At 37.8% G+C, this 17537-nt stretch overlaps 2 protein-coding genes across 2 annotated transcripts; both read right to left on the reverse strand.

Moving 5' to 3' along the window:
* Nucleotides 1-4106: 4106 nt before the first annotated feature.
* Nucleotides 4107-6088, reverse strand: LOC149389438 (uncharacterized). Its single transcript, XM_089622625.1, has 6 exons — nucleotides 5803-6088; nucleotides 5364-5724; nucleotides 4732-5291; nucleotides 4519-4646; nucleotides 4369-4444; nucleotides 4107-4294 (listed from the first exon to the last, which is right to left on the reverse strand). Exons 1-6 carry the CDS (start codon nucleotides 6086-6088, stop codon nucleotides 4107-4109), a joined length of 1599 nt encoding a protein of 532 aa, XP_089478751.1.
* A 9156-nt stretch (nucleotides 6089-15244) lies between these two features.
* Nucleotides 15245-16978, reverse strand: LOC149389439 (uncharacterized). Its single transcript, XM_089623866.1, has 6 exons — nucleotides 16810-16978; nucleotides 16639-16719; nucleotides 16375-16503; nucleotides 16224-16286; nucleotides 16008-16135; nucleotides 15245-15552 (listed from the first exon to the last, which is right to left on the reverse strand). The coding sequence occupies exons 1-6, from the start codon at nucleotides 16903-16905 to the stop codon at nucleotides 15366-15368; spliced, it is 684 nt and encodes a 227-aa protein (XP_089479992.1). The 5' UTR covers nucleotides 16906-16978; the 3' UTR covers nucleotides 15245-15365.
* Between the last annotated feature and the right edge of the window lie 559 nt (nucleotides 16979-17537).

Genomic DNA, 17537 nt, shown 5'->3' on the forward strand with positions numbered 1-17537 from the left:
TCTTTAACGTCAATTATTGATACATCTTCAAGGGTCATTGCATTCCACCGTTTTTTTTTTGTTTTTTGTTTTTTTTTTTTGTATTAAATATATAATCCGGAGTTTGCGAGTTTATTGGATTGATTCAAATATACATTTTTGCTACATTTTTTTTAATATGATTTTAACGTGCCAAATGTATAAAAACTAGTTACCAAATCAAGAACTTCTGTAAATGCATAATTTAATGATTTGTGGTTGGATGAGAATCGAACACTGGTGATTTGGTTTTTAGTTATTTAAACCGGGACGAAAATAAAATCACGAGTTATATTCACATATCAAATTGGTAAACTCATTAAAAAAAAAGTGACTATCAACCAAAACTCTAGGAATATATTATTGTTTATTCAAAATTTAATTGAGACAACAAAAGCATAGTTCCATGAAAAGCTAGTAACAATGTTAGAAAGAATCACTCCAGAGCTCAATTTTTATCAAATAACTGCTCGGAGTTCTCCGGTGAGCAGCGCAAATTTCCGGTGCTGCGACAACACGGGACCGACTCTAACCGCTTTAATTCTTGTTTCAAAGTCTTCGGCTTCTTTCGTTTCCTTTGCTGCATTGAGTATCGTCTGAAGGATTTGAAGCGGATCGCCATGGCTAACGATCAATATTGTTAGCCTGCAAAAAATCAAAGTACACAACAACCGACCACTCTGATGAAGATCAAATCCAAAGATTTCTTTGCTCCACAATAAAGCGGTGCCAAACTCTGAGAAATGAAGTCGCTTATATAGGCGAGGAATTGGAATCAAATAATTGAAGGGTCAAGTGTCCCTTTGAAAAAGTAAAAGCCAAACCTAAACAAGTGGCCAACAAAAATAAATGGGCGTGGGCCCTTACAATAATTCATATGTAGTTTTACATCTTACGCGGATGCTTTTTATCGTGGTGTGGTCCACACTGGGGATAAGATTTCACATCTTATCTTTTCTTTTGTCGCCTTCCTTCTTGTCGACTGGTGAGGTCAGGGATGGCGTTCCTTCTTCGTCGTTTGCTGACGTTGTTGATGTTGATTCGTATACCTTGATGCAGTAGAGGCACCAGTGTTCCATCGGGGGATTGCTCATGCCGTCCATGTCGTTTAGTTTTGTGCATAGGAGTGCACGAGTAAAGGTTCCTCCCATCTTTTGGCTGTTGCTTAGGATGAGGTCTTGAAAATCGGAAACGTGTCCGATGGATGATTCCTCAATCTTCTCTTTGCTCCCTATGGTTATCAGAATGTTTCCTGAAACCAGTTCTGCTTTGAGCTTTGTGTCGAGGTTGATCCTGGATATAGCTTTCAATATGTTGATGGCAGCCGTGGTTCCGAGCTCGGTTACCTTCTCCGGAAAAACGTCTTCCTTTGGTTCGTTGGATGTGATTAGGGGCGTTGCTGGCCGGATCTTGATGTAGAATATGGGTTCGATATATTCCACCTGTTGTTCGCTCCAATCTGCGATGGTAGACATGATGTCTAGTACGCACTCTTTTCTTCGTGTGACTCTGAGATACTTCTGGACATTTCTAATTATGTCTTCCGGCAGAAGTTAGATTTCTTTTGCATTTTCTGAGACTTGGATCATCGTGATAAGACCGATGTCAAAGAACCTCCTTACTATTGATGGGTCGACTCCTTTGCGGGTCTTTATTCGTGATATCTCTGCACCGTCGGTTATTTGTACGATGGCTGTTTCTCCGTTTGCAAGTTTCCTAATGCTGTTGGCATCTTCAAAGAAACTGTGGATTGTTGGTTTGGTTATTTGGATTTTTGGTTCTCTTTTCTCTTCTAGGTTCATCCTGTGAAGGTCAATGAGTTGTTTGTTTCGATTTCCTGGCCTAAGGCTTAGTCTAGGTCTAAGGCTTTTTTCTTCCCTGGGTTTAGGCTTTTCTAGTGCCTGTTTGTAGTCTCGTTCTTCTTCTATGATTTTTGAGAGGTTGGTAATCTGCCTAACTTGATTTACATGTTTCTGGAAATCATTTAGGGTAAGTAGTGTTATTGGTCTTACGGGTGTTGGGGTAGGCTCTTTCTGGTCTACTGGCTTTTTCTGATCTGAGGTGGTTTGTGTTATGTTTGAGGTAGTGCTTGATCCTCCTCCTTCCTGGGGAATTTCAAACATCCTAAAAACTGTTGGGGTAATCCCCACCTTTTGTTCTAGGTGGTGAACCTTCTGGATCAACGCTTGTCTTTTGCTGTTTGCATCTATCATGAATTCTTCATATTCTTCTATGGCTCGTTCCAGCTTTTGTTTAAGTTCGTCCATGTTCATCGTCTGTTTCCTGCGTTTAGCAATTGTACCTGTGTTAATCTCCTTCTCATCATAGCGTGAGATGATTCTCGACCAATTTTCATTTGTATCGAGGGTTTTTATAGACTTATCCTTGTCCGGTTTTATACCGTTTTCTCGGTGGATTGTATATGATCTCTTTTTATATGTATATTTGAGTTTATTAATACCCATAATTATTCGGACATTGTTGGTCATTATAAACCTAGCCCCTTGGTCTCCATTCGCGTGTTAGACAATCTGGTAAAGCATTGTCAATACATGCAATGTGGTTAATTTCGTATTGATACTCGGCTAGTTCGAGTTGCCATCGTATCCATCTAGATCTTGATCTTGCAGATCTTTTGTCGAATTTCATTTTCTTAAAGTAAGCCAGATTATTATTATCTGTCCTAATCAAGGATTAAAATCTCGCATCTCGCGGCCGTACCGCACTTTTTTTTTGGGGGGTATCTCGTCTCGTACCGTGGTATCTCGTGGTATTTGATGAACGTTCGGGGTATCTCGTACCGTGTGGTATACCGCATTTCGTGGGATATACCGCAAAAAAAAGGGTATTCCGCGGGGTATTTGAACAACTTTTTAATTATGATTTGTATAAGTTTAGGATACACAATCTATATAAATTTTTAAAATAAAGTTTTCAAAATTCCAAACATGAAATTCTATGTAGAGTACAAATCAATACACATGTAATATAGAGTTCTCAAGCAAAGTCACACTAAATAAAGAAAACAAATAATTATACACATAATAGAGATTTCTCACACAAAAAAAGTAGAGTTCACAGTCATTGTTGCTACTCGTAGGTAGAGTGTCGGGGGCCCTGAAATGTATGAGGTTGTTGGTCTTGCATCAGACAATACTCGTACCAAGTCATCATGTGAGCATATGTAGTCATATAAGTCTCCACGTGACGATCGTAATTATACTGATCTAATGCAACATAAATGGAGTATTTTGGGAAACCTGGTCGGTAACGAATACGAGGTTGTGGCTCATGTGGTTGGTAAAATTCCCTTAAAATGGGGGGAGAGACAGGGATGACGGGGACATGCACAGTCACGGGGACTATCATCGGATACTCAGGATAACTATAAGACCCGTCATGCGGCTCAATTGGATGCGAGGATTTTGAGTCCTCCGGTGTAATCGAGAACCCACCGAAAAACTGTGACAATTGATCAACATCTTTGCTAGTAGAAGAGAATGACATTGCATCAGACAAACCTCCGTACGTATTGCCTCCATATCCTGACTCAAAAAAGGCTGGATTCATGCGGTCGTATTCATCGTCCATTTGTGGTACGCTATATCCACCACCGCTGCCGAATTGAGGATCGTATTCACCACCGCTGTTGTATTGCTCGCCACGTTCTTCACCACCACCACCACCACCTCCTATGATTATAATAAAAACGGAATTAGAAAATAAAAACTTGTTTTATTAAATTATGAGAGCAATCTTACCTGCGTTATCATCCGAGGCATGACCAGTATCATCCGAAGAACTTGAAACGTCTTGAGTCTGTCGATGGGAGGGAGGGGGGGGGGACGTTTTCGTTCAAAACTTGGTTGACATCAACTCCAAGATTTGCAGCCTCTTCAGCAATGTGCATATCTGGGTTCTGATTTTCGTCATCTAGGTGAACATGATCAATCCAGTGAAGCATCTCATCATCTCCTTCATTTTGGGCTCCCGACCTTTCAAAAGCCCGTTCGATGATGTCCAAAGGATCTAAAGGCACCACTGAATTATCGAACTTGTACTTCATGTCTCTCATGTTCAGCTTCATGTTATAACTGCAAAATACAAGTTTCTCCAACCTCTTGTATGCTAGGCGGTTCCGTTGCTTTGTGTGCACTAATGCAAATGTGCTCCAATTCCTTTTCGCATGCTGATGAAGACGCAGTTTGGGAAAGGATTCGCATAGCTAATTTTTGCAATGTCGGAGTAGCATTTCCATAAAGCTCCCACCAATTTGCTAAAATACATACACATTATCAACCTTAAAAGTCAAACTATAAACCATCTTAAATCATTACGTGAAATTATTACCTGCTGCTAGAGTACCCATCGCTGATATCGCACTTTTTTGACAAAAGTCTCCTTTAGCGTCTCGAAATGCTAACAACTGTATATTTGAAAATATAAATCATTAGAAATTAATATCAAAGACATGTGCATAAATACCAAGAATATAAATACCTCGTGTCCTAGCCTAGATGAATCATCGTGTGGGTGCAAAACGTCAAAGACCTTTGTCACCGATGCCATGTGTGTACTATCCATATGAACCTCTCTGTTGTACTGTAACTTTGGATTAAGGTAGTAAGCTACATTAAAAAGAACAGATAATTGTTAATAACTATAACGTCTAAAATAGTTAACCTCATTAAAAATGTTAAACGTAACGGTTACCTGCTTCATGTAATGGATGACAAAGTTGGCTGGTCCACCTGTTCTCGACAATATCAACAACCCATTTTTTCCCGTGAAGTCCCTCCAATCTTTTTTTCATCTCATGGAATACGTAGTATAATAATCCCATGGTTGGATGAACTTCGGTGTCGACCAATCGTAGACAACTGTACATCGGCTCAAAGATACCACATACGTCGTCAACTCCGTGCCAAAATCGTTGGGACAAAACATTCTCCGAAACAGATCTACCTGTCTGCGTACGAGCTAGCTTGTGATCGTCCCACCATTGACTCGTAAACATTTGTTTCAGCGCAGCTCTTTTTTCGCGAAGACTTCTAAGAGCCAAATAGTTCGTAGCGAACCTTGTTGTCCCAGGACGCACAATTTCACCTGGGGAAATGTCTCTTAGATTGGATAATAGTTGACCATGATTGTAGATGAACTTTGATATCATTCTAGCTGCCTTAACGACGGCTTCAACGTTCCCTCTCTTCCCGATATCTTCAAACATCAAGTCCATGCAATGAGCGGCGCATGGAGTCCAATACACATTGAACCTATAAAACTTAGTACTTAATCAATATGATAAATTTGAAATTAAAATAACAAATTTAAAATACAAGTTGTACCTCTTCATCAACTTTTGCCCAGCCTTTTTGTAGTTAGATCCATTATCCGTCACGATTTGTATAACATTGTGCTTCCCAACTTCATTCATGGCATCTTTGAGGATGCCATCAATATAGTCTCCATTCTTACTGTTGTTGGACGCGTCAATCGACTTTAAGAACACCGTCGTTCCAGCACAATACACCATTATATTTATGATGCTTAGCCTGGTGGGGCCCGTCCAACCATCAGACAAGATCGTACATCCAAACTTCTCCCAGTTCGGCCTTTGGTCATCGACATATTTTTGCATATCAGTAACCTCGGCATCAAGATACTTGTTGTGAATATCATACGGAGACGGCAACGGAACGTTAGGACCTACAAAACAAAATACTTAATAAATAAACTAAATATGATAAATACGAAATTAAATATAACAACTTTTAATTCACTTACCAAACTCCTGAGCGGACTGGATCATGTTTCGAAAATGATGTGAGTCCGCCTTAGATGCCGGAATGTGCTCGTGAACAAAGAACTTGCAAATGTTCCGTCCGATTTTCATCGCGTATCCTGGTATGGACATCACATCAACCCTTTGTTGCCGAGAACTGGGGGATTTGTATAAGGATGGAGCTAGAGATGATGATCGTTGCAAACGAGGTTCCGCTGAAGATCCACCGGGTCCCTCTCGTTCTGCCCTCCATTGCTCAGCTGCTTCTTGCTGTCTCACCCTCTTCATAGTTGATCGGACTAAGACCTCCTCGCCATCGTTCTCTTTATCTGACTCGTATCTACGAAGTCCTTTGGTGGTTTTAGATCGAAGATATGCTCCAAAACTACTTTTGGACTTCTTCTTATCGGATACGGCGAAAAGACACTATCTCATCTCCTCCCTTACTTCTGGAGGACACTTATCACACACCGTCGTACTTCTTCGATTATCTGTAGCGGCAAGGTGATTCTTCACCCCAGTAACACCTCCGCCTTTCATCTCATGGCCACAAAAGTTGCATACGAAACCGTTCGTCTTTCCCTCAATGGGCGTACAATATTTCCGGGCCGGATCTGAACTCATTCTTCAACTATTAAATCTGAATTAACAAAATATATCAACATTAACAATAATGAACAACGTGACAATAACAACTAACTAAGAATTAGATCAAACAAGCAATAAATAATAAAAAAATTTAATTACATTTAGATCAAATTAATTATTAATTACATCTAATTCTAAATCAACAACATAAAGATTTAAATTCGAATTAAAAAAAAAACATTTTAAAGATTGCATATTTAATGGGTTATTAATATTATTATTATTATTATTATTTGTTGAAAAGTCAATGTTATTGATTTGGTTCCGTGCATGAATCTTGCCTAATTAATGCAAGGTATGTGATAATGATATATTCAATTATAAAGACCAAGACCAAGCCCACGTTTTCCATTCCTTTCCACTTCCCAAAAATTGTTAAAAAAAGTAATTAAAAAATGATATCACTTGCTTCAAAAAAAAAATCATTACAAAATGCAACCAAACTTGCTTTTATGAATCGGAATAACGTTGCCATCTTCTTCCTCATTTCATTTTTTTCATTTTTTTTTTCAGATCTGCAAATTAAGTGCAAACTTCTTCTCTTCCCCTAAGCTACCAAAAAGAAAGTTTCCAGCTTTGATTTTTGAGCAAGTCACACACGGAAGTTCACCAGATTGCATAAAAAAAAATTCAAAACCCAGATCTACAGTTACCATGCTTGGGCGAAGTTGGAGTTGGACAGCTACGTGAAGGAAAACGAAGGTCCGGCGCGGGAAGACGAGAGATTTCAACAGATCTCGCGATGGAAAATGAGAGATTTGCAGAGCTTTTTCTTAACGACGGTTTTGCTGCTTTTGCAGATCTTGCTTTGGGTGATTTTTTTTTTCATTTTTTAACTTCGTTTGAACGAAAAAATGAGGTAACTTCGTTTTAATTTCAAAACGTGAGATATATTGCGAGATATCGCGAGAAACGGACAATTTTGCGAGTTATTAACATCTCGCTCTCGCACCTAGGCAAGAAACGAGAACTCGCGCGAGATACCCCCATCTCACGCGAGATTTCAATCCGTGGTCCTAATTAAGAAAGGTTGTTGAATTATGTGTATCTCAAATTTTTTGACTGTTTTGAGAATTGCCAATAATTCTTTTTCGTTAGAGTGATAATTTAAGGTAGCTCCTGAAAAGGATCCACTTGTGTATTTACACAACTGTTCTTCTTTGTGTATTTTTCCCTTTGAATTTTTTAATTCTTCAAAAGTTTTTTCTCCTGTGTAAGCCTTTAGACATCCGGCCCAGTATTGGTCCGATGCGTCTGTTTCAATGATCATGATGTCATTGAGCTTAGGAAAATGTAAATTTGGTATGTTTTTTAGAATCTTTAATTTGACTCCGTCAACATACTTGGTATCGGATTCTTTCCAATTCCATTTGTAGTCTTCTTTCAACATTGTTTGTAAAGGTTTTCTTATTTCCGAAAGATTTTTGATATATCCCTCAGCGTACGTAAGAATTCCTAAAATTTTTTGTAATTGTTTCTTATCACTAATCTTACTTGGAAATTCAGATATCTTTATAAGAATGTGTGGTTGTAAGGTGTAATTTCCCTGTTTGATGGTTAGTCCTAAGTAATCAATTTCCTGTTTGATGAAAACTGATTTTTTCTTACTAAGGATAATTCCATCCTTTTCAAAAAGGTGTAAAATGAATTTTACGTCTTTGTAATGTTGATCTAATGTATCAGAATAGATTAATACATCATCTATATACACACAACAGAATTGGGTGTAAGGTTTAAAGGTTTCGTCCATGAACCTTTGGAAAATACCTGGTGCTTGCTTTAATCCAAATGGTAATACATTCCATTGGAATAATCCTTATGGACAGCTGAATGCTGTGACTTCTCTTGAATCGGGGTGCAGTTGTATTTGCCAGAATCCTGACTTGCAATCGATTGATGAGAAATGTTGTTTTCCTCCTATGAAGCTAAGCAAATCCTCCTTATGTGGGATTTTATAAGCATCCATTTTGGTTTTCTCGTTTACTTCTCTATAGTCAATGACTAACCTTTTATCTGTCGTATCCTTTTTTGCGACATAAAAAGCTGGTGAACTGTGTCGTCCTTTGGAAACTTCAATTAATCCTTGTGATAGAAGTTTGTCTATTTCTTTTTTGAATATTTGCGTGTCTTCTTGATTGACTCGTCTTGGTGGTTGGTCAATCGTGTCTTCTTCGTCCTTGAGCTCTATTTTAGCTTGGAACTTTTTTCGTTTGATTGTTTGATCCTGAGGGTTTTCTGAACAAAGTTTTTCAAATAATTTCTCAATCTCATTTTCTTCCTGGCATTTGTTAAGGAACAAATGACATTCTTCGTTGAAAATATCTAAAAAGCTATTGTTGTTTTCTTCTAATACGGCAATATTTTCCATTTTTATATTTTTGTTTTTTCTGTAGTTTGCGAGAAAATCTTGTTGTCCTATTTTCTTCGCTTCTCTCACCTTTGGTATGCATATTCTTGACTTGTCCTTTGTCAAGATGAAATGGTCATTCTTCTGAATGGTCGGTTGTTGTTTTAATAAGAAATTGTTTCCTATTATGAAATCTAGACCTGATTCAAATTGATAAATGATATCAATTATGAATTCCATTCCTTGTATCTCAACCTTTTGGTTTTCGATACATTTTGTGATTGCTATGCTTTCTCCATTAGCAATTTTTGCCACTAAAGTCTTTTTAGTGTCTTGCCAGGCTGACTCCGGGAATATGTGTTTTGATGCTATGCATAAAGATGCTCCTATATCTATCAGGGCATGCACATGAAATTTCTTGTGCCCTTTGTGCTTTAATCCTACTGGTATGTAGATTGAGTTTGGGTTCGTAATGTTGTGTATACTATGAATTCTATTCATCTTCTTCGATTTCCTTCGATGTAGATCCTTGAATGAATTCAATATCCTCATCTGTAGTTTCTTCTTCTGATTCGGAATAATCTACGTAGAGAATTTCTTCTTTATCCTTTATTAGATTATCTTCTATAGGGTATATGTCTAGTATTCTTAAGTCTTCTAGATATTTTACCCTATTTTTCCAGTTTTGATTGTCATGCCGGGTTGCTCTTACCGGGCATTCGTTTGCATAATGTCCTTGCTCATTACAGAGCCAACATCTGCAATCTTTTCCCTTTCCTTTTGGGCATGGGGTTTTTTTTTCTTCCATTCAGGTTTTCTTTTGAAAAATTTCTTCCTGAACTGTGGTTTTTTGTATGAATTATTAAAATCTTTTTTGTACCTTTTGGTGGAGTATCTTTTGAAACTTCGGTACTTCTTGTTCCTGTATTTGTTTTAAGCTTTTTTTGTAGTAATAGGCCTTGGATGTTCTTCTATCCTTCTGCCCTTTACATCCGAAATCTTTTATTGTGAATTCCTATTTTTCACAACAATATCCTTTCCTTAACGCTTTCCTGACCTTCTTCTTCTCTGATATGTCTTTACAGGTCAAGAGAAGTTTTCCTCTTATCGATCTTATGGCTCCTCCAATTGTTTGGGGGTAAGTTGAGTTTGGGAAACTTGTCTTTAGATCTATTCCAAACCCATGTGGTATTTTATCAAATATAAGATTCCTATATCTAGGTTGTAGCGTTCGATCGCTTACTTTGTAATAATTCTTCAGGTATTCGCATATGAATGCTTCTAGATCACAGAGATTGCAAAGTCTCATGTTATCTAGCCTGAAAATTGCTTCTTGCTGTTCAATGTTATTCGTTTCTTCTAGGAAAGCGTTATAATCTTTTCCTAAGAACTCTTGATATAAAGCATGAACGAATGCTTCTAAGTATTCAATTCCGCTTCTGTCTAAGTCTACGAGAAAAATTAGGTATTTTGCCCATTTAGCAACATTTCCTGTTAATGTTACCAGAATGGCTTCCCTAATTGCCCTTGGGTCATTCGTAACCATGCTTAGATATTCATTCGCGTATACTAGTACCTTCATCTCATTGTACCATTTCTGGATTCTGATGTTTTGTTCTTGATCCGTTCCACAATCAAGATTCAAGGCTCTAGTGTTAGTTATTCCTTCGGGTATCTTTCCTACTGGGACATTTTGCGTCCTGGTAGGTCCTGAAGTAGCCGCGGATTTTCGTGGAATTTCTTCTGAAAAATTTGCGCTTGTTGTTCCTGATTCCGCCGTTCTGTCCATGAACATTTGGTGTCCTATGGATGTTTCGGGGATATCTTCTGGTTCTGATCCTATATCAGAAGCTGATGACTCTATATTTAGCTCATTGAAATGTTCCTCTATTTCCTTGAGTAAATCTTCATCTAGTGGTTGTTGGCTGTCTGTTTCTTCTATAGAGAAATTCATAATTCCCTATTTATCTTTGTGGGTATCTAGTATAACCGAATATAAATGGTTGTACTGTTTCTCTTATGGGTTGTTTCTGACCTATATACCTCGTTCTTGGTTCTTCTTCCGGGTCTTCTTCTGGGAATGATACCTTTTCTTTCCTTCTTGGTAGGGAAGATGGTTCCGGTATGCTTTCCCTTTGCGTGTATTGATCTGGTGCTGTTTTGACAGCTCTTCCATTAAATGGGTCTAAAAGTTTTTTAAATTCTTCTTGGCATTTACAGTCTTCTCCTTCTTTGATGACCTTAGTTGCCGCTGTTTCGATATAGTTCTTCATTTCCATTTCGTGTTTGTTTAGGATATTCTTCATGTCTTTGGCAAAATTACTTCGTAGATCTGCCACTTGTCTGGTGATCCTTTTCTCAAGTTCTTGTAAGTCCATCAAGAGTTTCTTGACTTCGTTTACAGTTCCTTGGATCTCCTTGTTAACCTCGGAGAGTGACATATTAAACCTTGTCGTTTAAGGTTTTAACTGTCCTTTGTATGTCGTTCACTGTGTTAGTTAGTTCTTTGATTTGTTTCTCCAAATCCTTGAACTTCCCAGAGTCATTCTTTCCTAGAATGCTCTCTAGCGTATTTTTTTATTTCTTTTAGCGTTTGTGAGTTGTTCTCACTCCCACTAGTTTTTTCGATTTCCTTGGTAAGGGAATCGATCTTATTATTATTATTATTGTTTATCGACCGTTCCAGTGGTGATAAATCAATTTTGTTTTTTAATTTGTTTATAGTTCTAATATAGTTTTCTCCCAACAAGGCGTTTGCGTTGTTAAGAGCATAGCCTATATGAACTATATTTTCATTTATAGTTTTTCCTTCCCATTGTCTAATAAAAAGGAATTTCCTATCATTTTTATTATCTCTTCTTGGGATATATTTTTGTATGTTGTCTTGATAGTAATGGGGTTTAGTTATATCCTCCATTACTCTTCCAACCCTATCGAGGATCTAATTACTTCTACGTTTCTGTTTATTCTTTCAATATTCCTCCTAAGGTCTTCTGACCTAAAGAGTTCCATTTCTAGGTTTCTCTCTATGTGACTTTCAGGTGTCCTGGTTGAGGTAGAGAATCTAGTTGGTTGGCTTTCTAATGCATGATCTCTAGGATTATACCTGATTTGTCTGCTAGAACTGGCTCTTTCTAGTGTTGGCCGTCTAGTGTTTCTTTGTCTAAGTTCTTCTAAGAGTTCCCTGTTGGTTTCTCTTATTTGTTCCTCCTCTATGAAAGTTCTATTCGGTAGGGTTTTTTCCGTGACATCCTTAAAGATATTATTTATTTCTAAATGGTCGTGGTCCTTCTTAATGTCTAGACCTGATTGGTTACTTAGTGTTATTCCCATGACGTATTTGATAGTTATGGGTGAATTTCCTTCTTTCATGAGGTTTTTCTTCTGGAAGTTATAGTCCAGGGTTAAGACATCTTGTATGTTTCTATCTGTGATAGCTATCGAGTATCCTGGGTATACGGTAAATCCTATTCTCTTGTAGCATAGGTTTCCTGATATTTTTCCAAGTATACTCTCCTCATAATTCCTTATTCTTCCATCTCTGACAGTCACTCCCATGGGTGTGTTTAGTCCATTCCTAAACAAGGCTTCTATAAGTATTTCTACTCCGCCTACGTATAGGAATTTTATACTATTTCTTTTCTTTTTGTCAATTTGGTTAAACACCTCGTTGATTTCTTTCTTAGTAATCAACTTAATGCTATGAGATTCGTCTATTCTAGTAGCATATTCCTTTGTGATGATGTTATAATAAACATGCTTTTGTCTCAAATGTAGAGTTTTACTTAGTTTTGTGAAAACTCCAGGTTGAAAAATAAGTTCTTTCTTTTCGAACTTATGTTTTGTTATCTCTTTAAATTTATCTTCAGTGAAGACCATACTTAAAGAGTATTCGTTTTGATCATCATTTTCTTCTGTGAATTGATTATCATTATTCTTTGTTGTATGTATTAATTCTTTTTCCATGATACCGAAAATTTCCAAATCTCCTAGGGAAAATGCTGCGGATGAAAATTATTGTTTATCTAAAATAATCTCTCTTCTTATCTGTAGAATGTTATGTATCATTTTTCTGAAAAATTCAATTTTCCTTTGTGTTAACATCTTTTGATACCTTAGTTCTTCTTTTGTCCAAATGTGTTGGACTTCTTCTTCAAATTCTTTGTATTTATTTTCTATGGTTTCAATTCTTTTTCTCAAAACCTGTTCAAATTCTTTATTTATTTCAAGGTCATCCTCAAAATCTACGTCGTTTAATTTATCAAAAACAGTTTCCATTATGAGGTTCGTATTATATACCTGAGACAGTCTTTGTAGTTATGAAACTAGAAGTCTTATTCTCAAAGGTATTCTCTTGTATTTTTTTTTTTGAAAATATAATTAGTTTTGTTCCAAATGATTTTCTTTAATTCTATCCAAAGCTTTCATCATTTTGGTTATGAAGTATATTTTCCATGCTAAGTTTTTCTTCTTCTTTTTCTCTAATGATTCTTGTTAATTTATATGTCTTAATGAGTTCTTTTAAGTTACTTACTAAGGGTTGTTTAACTAAGTGTAATTCGGATTTGAACATCCTATTGGTGTTCATGTTTGATTCAAAGTCTATCTCACAAATTTTTTGTATTACTTTCATGATTTCTTCATACATTTTTTTTAATCAATAGTAAAAAGATAGAGGCTCGGGATACTTACGGTATGTGGTTCGAAGCTTCTTCCCCCTTGGTACTTTACTGCTTCTGCACTCTCCTGGTATCTTCCAGAGTTTCTTCTTCTTGTATTGAAAAGATCTTATATAGTTCCTGTGTAATTTGGGGTGATCTCAAGGATCTGGGTTATCTTTTGAAAATTTAAACGTAATAGAGTTTCTGTTATGAGAGATTTTCCCTCACCCAAAAGAAACATCAAGCCCAACCCAAAAATTGAGGAACCCAGCCCTGCCAAGGGCAGGGAGGGAAGGACCCAGCCCTGCCAAGGGCAAGGAAGGAAGGACCCAGCCCTGGGAGGGAAGGACCCAGCCCTGCCAAGGGCGAGGAAGAAAAACCCCAGCCCCGCCGAGGGCAAGGAGGGAAGGACACTTCCCTGCCAAGGGCAAGGAAGGAAGGACCCAGCCCTGCCAAGGACAAGGAGGGAAGGTCCCAGCCCTGGGAGGTGAGGACCCAGCCCTGCCAAAGGGCAAGGAAGGAAGGGCCCAGCCCTGCCAAGGACAAGGAAGGAAAGACCCAGCCCCGCCGAGGGCAAGGAGGGAAGGACCCAACCCTGGGAGGGAAGGACCCAGCCCTGCCAAGGACGAGGAAGAAAAACCCCAGCCCCGCCGAGGGCAAGGAGGGAAGGACCCAGCCCTGCCAAGGGCAATGAAGGAAGGACCCAACCCTGCCAAGGGCAAGGAGGGAAGGTCCCAGCCTTGGGAGGGGAGGACCCAGCCCTGCCAAGGGCAAGGAAGGAAGGGCCCAACCCTGCCAAGGGCAAGGAAGGAAGGACCCAGCCCCGTCGATGGCAAGGAGGGAAATGTCTCGGCCTTATTAGGGACAAGGGGGACGACGTCCCGGTCTCACCAAGGGAAAGTCCCGATCCATCCAAAGGCGAGGTAAACTCCAACGCGACCAAGGGCAAGGGAGGTCCAAGCATTGTGCAGGGCCGTCCCCTACAAAGATCAAGGAAAAAATGAAATGACCATCCTACCCCGACTCATCATACTTCTATAAATACCTCCAGATTCCTCATTTGGAGGTAAGTTTGCTCACACTTACAAAACCTCTGCTTCTCTCTCATCAGAGCTTCTCTCTCTAGAACTTGAAGCACGACACCTAGACTAATGTTGAGCGTCGGAGTGCCCGCCGGAGGAAACCCCTCCGCGGTCCTTTAGCTCATTCTTCACTCTTTTCTCAGGTGACGAGTCGTCGGAAATCATTTTCCGGCACGGCGGAGGTACATGTGTTGGGACAACTTCCCCGTTCGACCACTGCGCGGTCATAGGGTCCGGCCCTAGACCGAACCGCGGACCGGTTTTCGTGTTGATCCATTTTCAGGCATTAACAGTTTCTTTTCACCCTTTCTTTGTTTCTTAGAAGCTTATAATGGAAGTCAACAGTTTTTGATTGCATCTTTAACGTCAATTATTGATACATCTTCAAGGGTCATTGCATTCCACCGTTTTTTTTTTTTTTTTCTTTTTTTTGTATTAAATATATAATCCGGAGTTTGCGAGTTTATTGGATTGATTCAAATATACATTTTTCTACATTTTTTTTAATATGATTTTAACGTGCCAAATGTATAAAAACTAGTTACCAAATCAAGAACTTCTGTAAATGCATAATTTAATGATTTGTGGTTGGATGAGAATCGAACACTGGTGATTTGGTTTTTAGTTATTTAAACCGGGACGAAAATAAAATCACGAGTTATATTCATATCAAATTGGTAAACTCATTAAAAAAAAAAAGTGACTATCAACCAAAACTCTAGGAATATATTATTGTTTATTCAAAATTTAATTGAGACAACAAAAGCATAGTTCCATGAAAAGCTAGTAACAATGTTAGAAAGAATCACTCCAGAGCTCAATTTTTATCAAATAACTGCCCGGAGTTCTCCGGTGAGCAGCGCAAATTTCCGGTGCTGCGACAACACGGGACCGACTCTAACCGCTTTAATTCTTGTTTCAAAGTCTTCGGCTTCTTTCGTTTCCTTTGCTGCATTGAGTATCGTCTGAAGGATTTGAAGCGGATCGCCATGGCTAACGATCAATATTGTTAGCCTGCAAAAAATCAAAGTACACAACAACCGACCACTCTGATGAAGATCAAATCCAAAGATTTCTTTGCTCCGCAATAAGAGCTATACAATAGAATCATTTGAATGATGGGTTACCTTCAAATTCCTTTAAATGGTCTATAATGAAAATTATTTCTGGCAACACCACGGATTTTGCCAATGCTTTAATAAATCCGAAATTTCGGCAAATGATCACTAAAATTTCGTGTTTCACCGTTCATCGGCGCCCAAATGTGCAAATATTTGTTCCGTTATTAAAAATCCAAAATTCCAAAGATTTTTTTTTTCTTCTTCTTTCAAATAACAAAATTATGTAGAAAATCTTTGAAGTTTCCAAAATCCACCGAATTCTTGTAATCGTCACTATTAAATTTTTGTAGTCATTCGTATCTATCGACCATGAGTTTTCCATCAATTAAGAGAGATGGACTAATTTACCCCTGAAACTCAGCCTCAATGGTTGCAATAGCCTTGGCAAGCCTAGACACAACATCATCAACACTTTCTCCGCCTTCTTCTGCTCTCATGAAAGGGTCTTCCACATCAAGATCCCATATCTCTGCATACTATTCACAGAATTATTATTTAAAAAAAAAAGAGTAGAGATTCATTGCCATATTAGCTTCATTGCTCAGATCTCAAACATCAGCCAACCTTGTCATGTGATTGAAGCTCAAACGAAGGTCCAAAGTAACGCTCTCTAAGATCTTCTATGATCTGTGCAATAAAGTCTCAATATGTGAAAGGCTTTGGAATGTTTTTTAATACCAAAAATTAAATAAAATAAAAGCAAAATGGCTTTTACCTTGCATTGAGAGCCCTCAAACGGAATGTTGAGCACAGACGCAACGACCTTGGCAGTGTGACTTGTTCTTGAAAATGGCGAGTAACAGATTCGAACATTTTCAAGTGGAATGTTGTTTTCATTCAATTCCTACACATTCAATAAACAGTATCAGCCAATTGAAATAATTCGAAAAAACTAAATTTACCAGAAATTTGCCCATATAGTCTTCTTCTTTAAAAAAAAAAAAAAAAAAAAAAAAAAAAAAAGAAAAAAAAAGCGAACCTTTTGAAATAATTCACCAGCCAATTGTGCCTGGTTCACGCCTTCTGAGGCCAATTCATACTCCGGAAAAATCCCATTTTTCTGTCCGCAAAATCACGGTATAAGGATTAAAATTAAACACATAAGAACCAAAACATGATTTTGAAAAGAAAAAAAAAGAAGAAAAGAAACCATAGATGAAACGATGAGGCCTCTCTCGTTGGGAATGCTCTTTCCGTGCCTCAGAATCCAATATCTGTTCTCCAAAAACGACGCCGTCGATTCCATTCTCTCTCTCTCTCTCTCTCTCTCTCTCTCTCTCTCTCTCGGAAGTGAAACCAGACTTCGTGTCTTTGATGCAAAAATATATAATAAAAACTCATCGTCCCCCGTTATATCGGAAACGACCAAGCATGAAGTGTCGTTTCTTCATGAAATCTTTTTTTCTGACGTGGGAGATTCTGATTCGGTTTTGTAGACTGGCTTCGCGTGTGTTAGCTTTTTATTTTATTTTATTTTATTTTAAATTCTTTCTAAACCTAAACTATAAGAATCGAACAGACTTGCCCGACAATCTTCAAAAAGCCAAATTATGCCTTTAAAACTTTATAAATGTAGAAATTTGTAACTAATTAAGTCATCTTAATCTTAATGTTTGAGATTTAGCAAACGTTTAAAAAGTTATATGAAAATAGTTGAATGTATTAAGTGCCAGTTAAGATAATGAGTTAAAATTCCAAAAGTGTCATTAAATCAATTTAGCGATTTATTTTTTCGTCATTTTCTCTTTCTTTTGGTTTTGAATTCGTTACTTTCTCTTTCATACTTTTCTACAAACATTTTTTTTTTCATCCAAACTTCAAAAATCCATATCTATCTCATATGAACTCGAAAATTGAATGATTCCAAATCCTACGGAT

Source organism: Urtica dioica, chromosome 8 (genome assembly GCF_054948205.1).
Source record: "Urtica dioica subsp. dioica isolate 48M chromosome 8, U.dioica_male_clone48M_v1_H2, whole genome shotgun sequence".
Classification (NCBI taxonomy): Eukaryota; Viridiplantae; Streptophyta; class Magnoliopsida; order Rosales; family Urticaceae; genus Urtica; species Urtica dioica.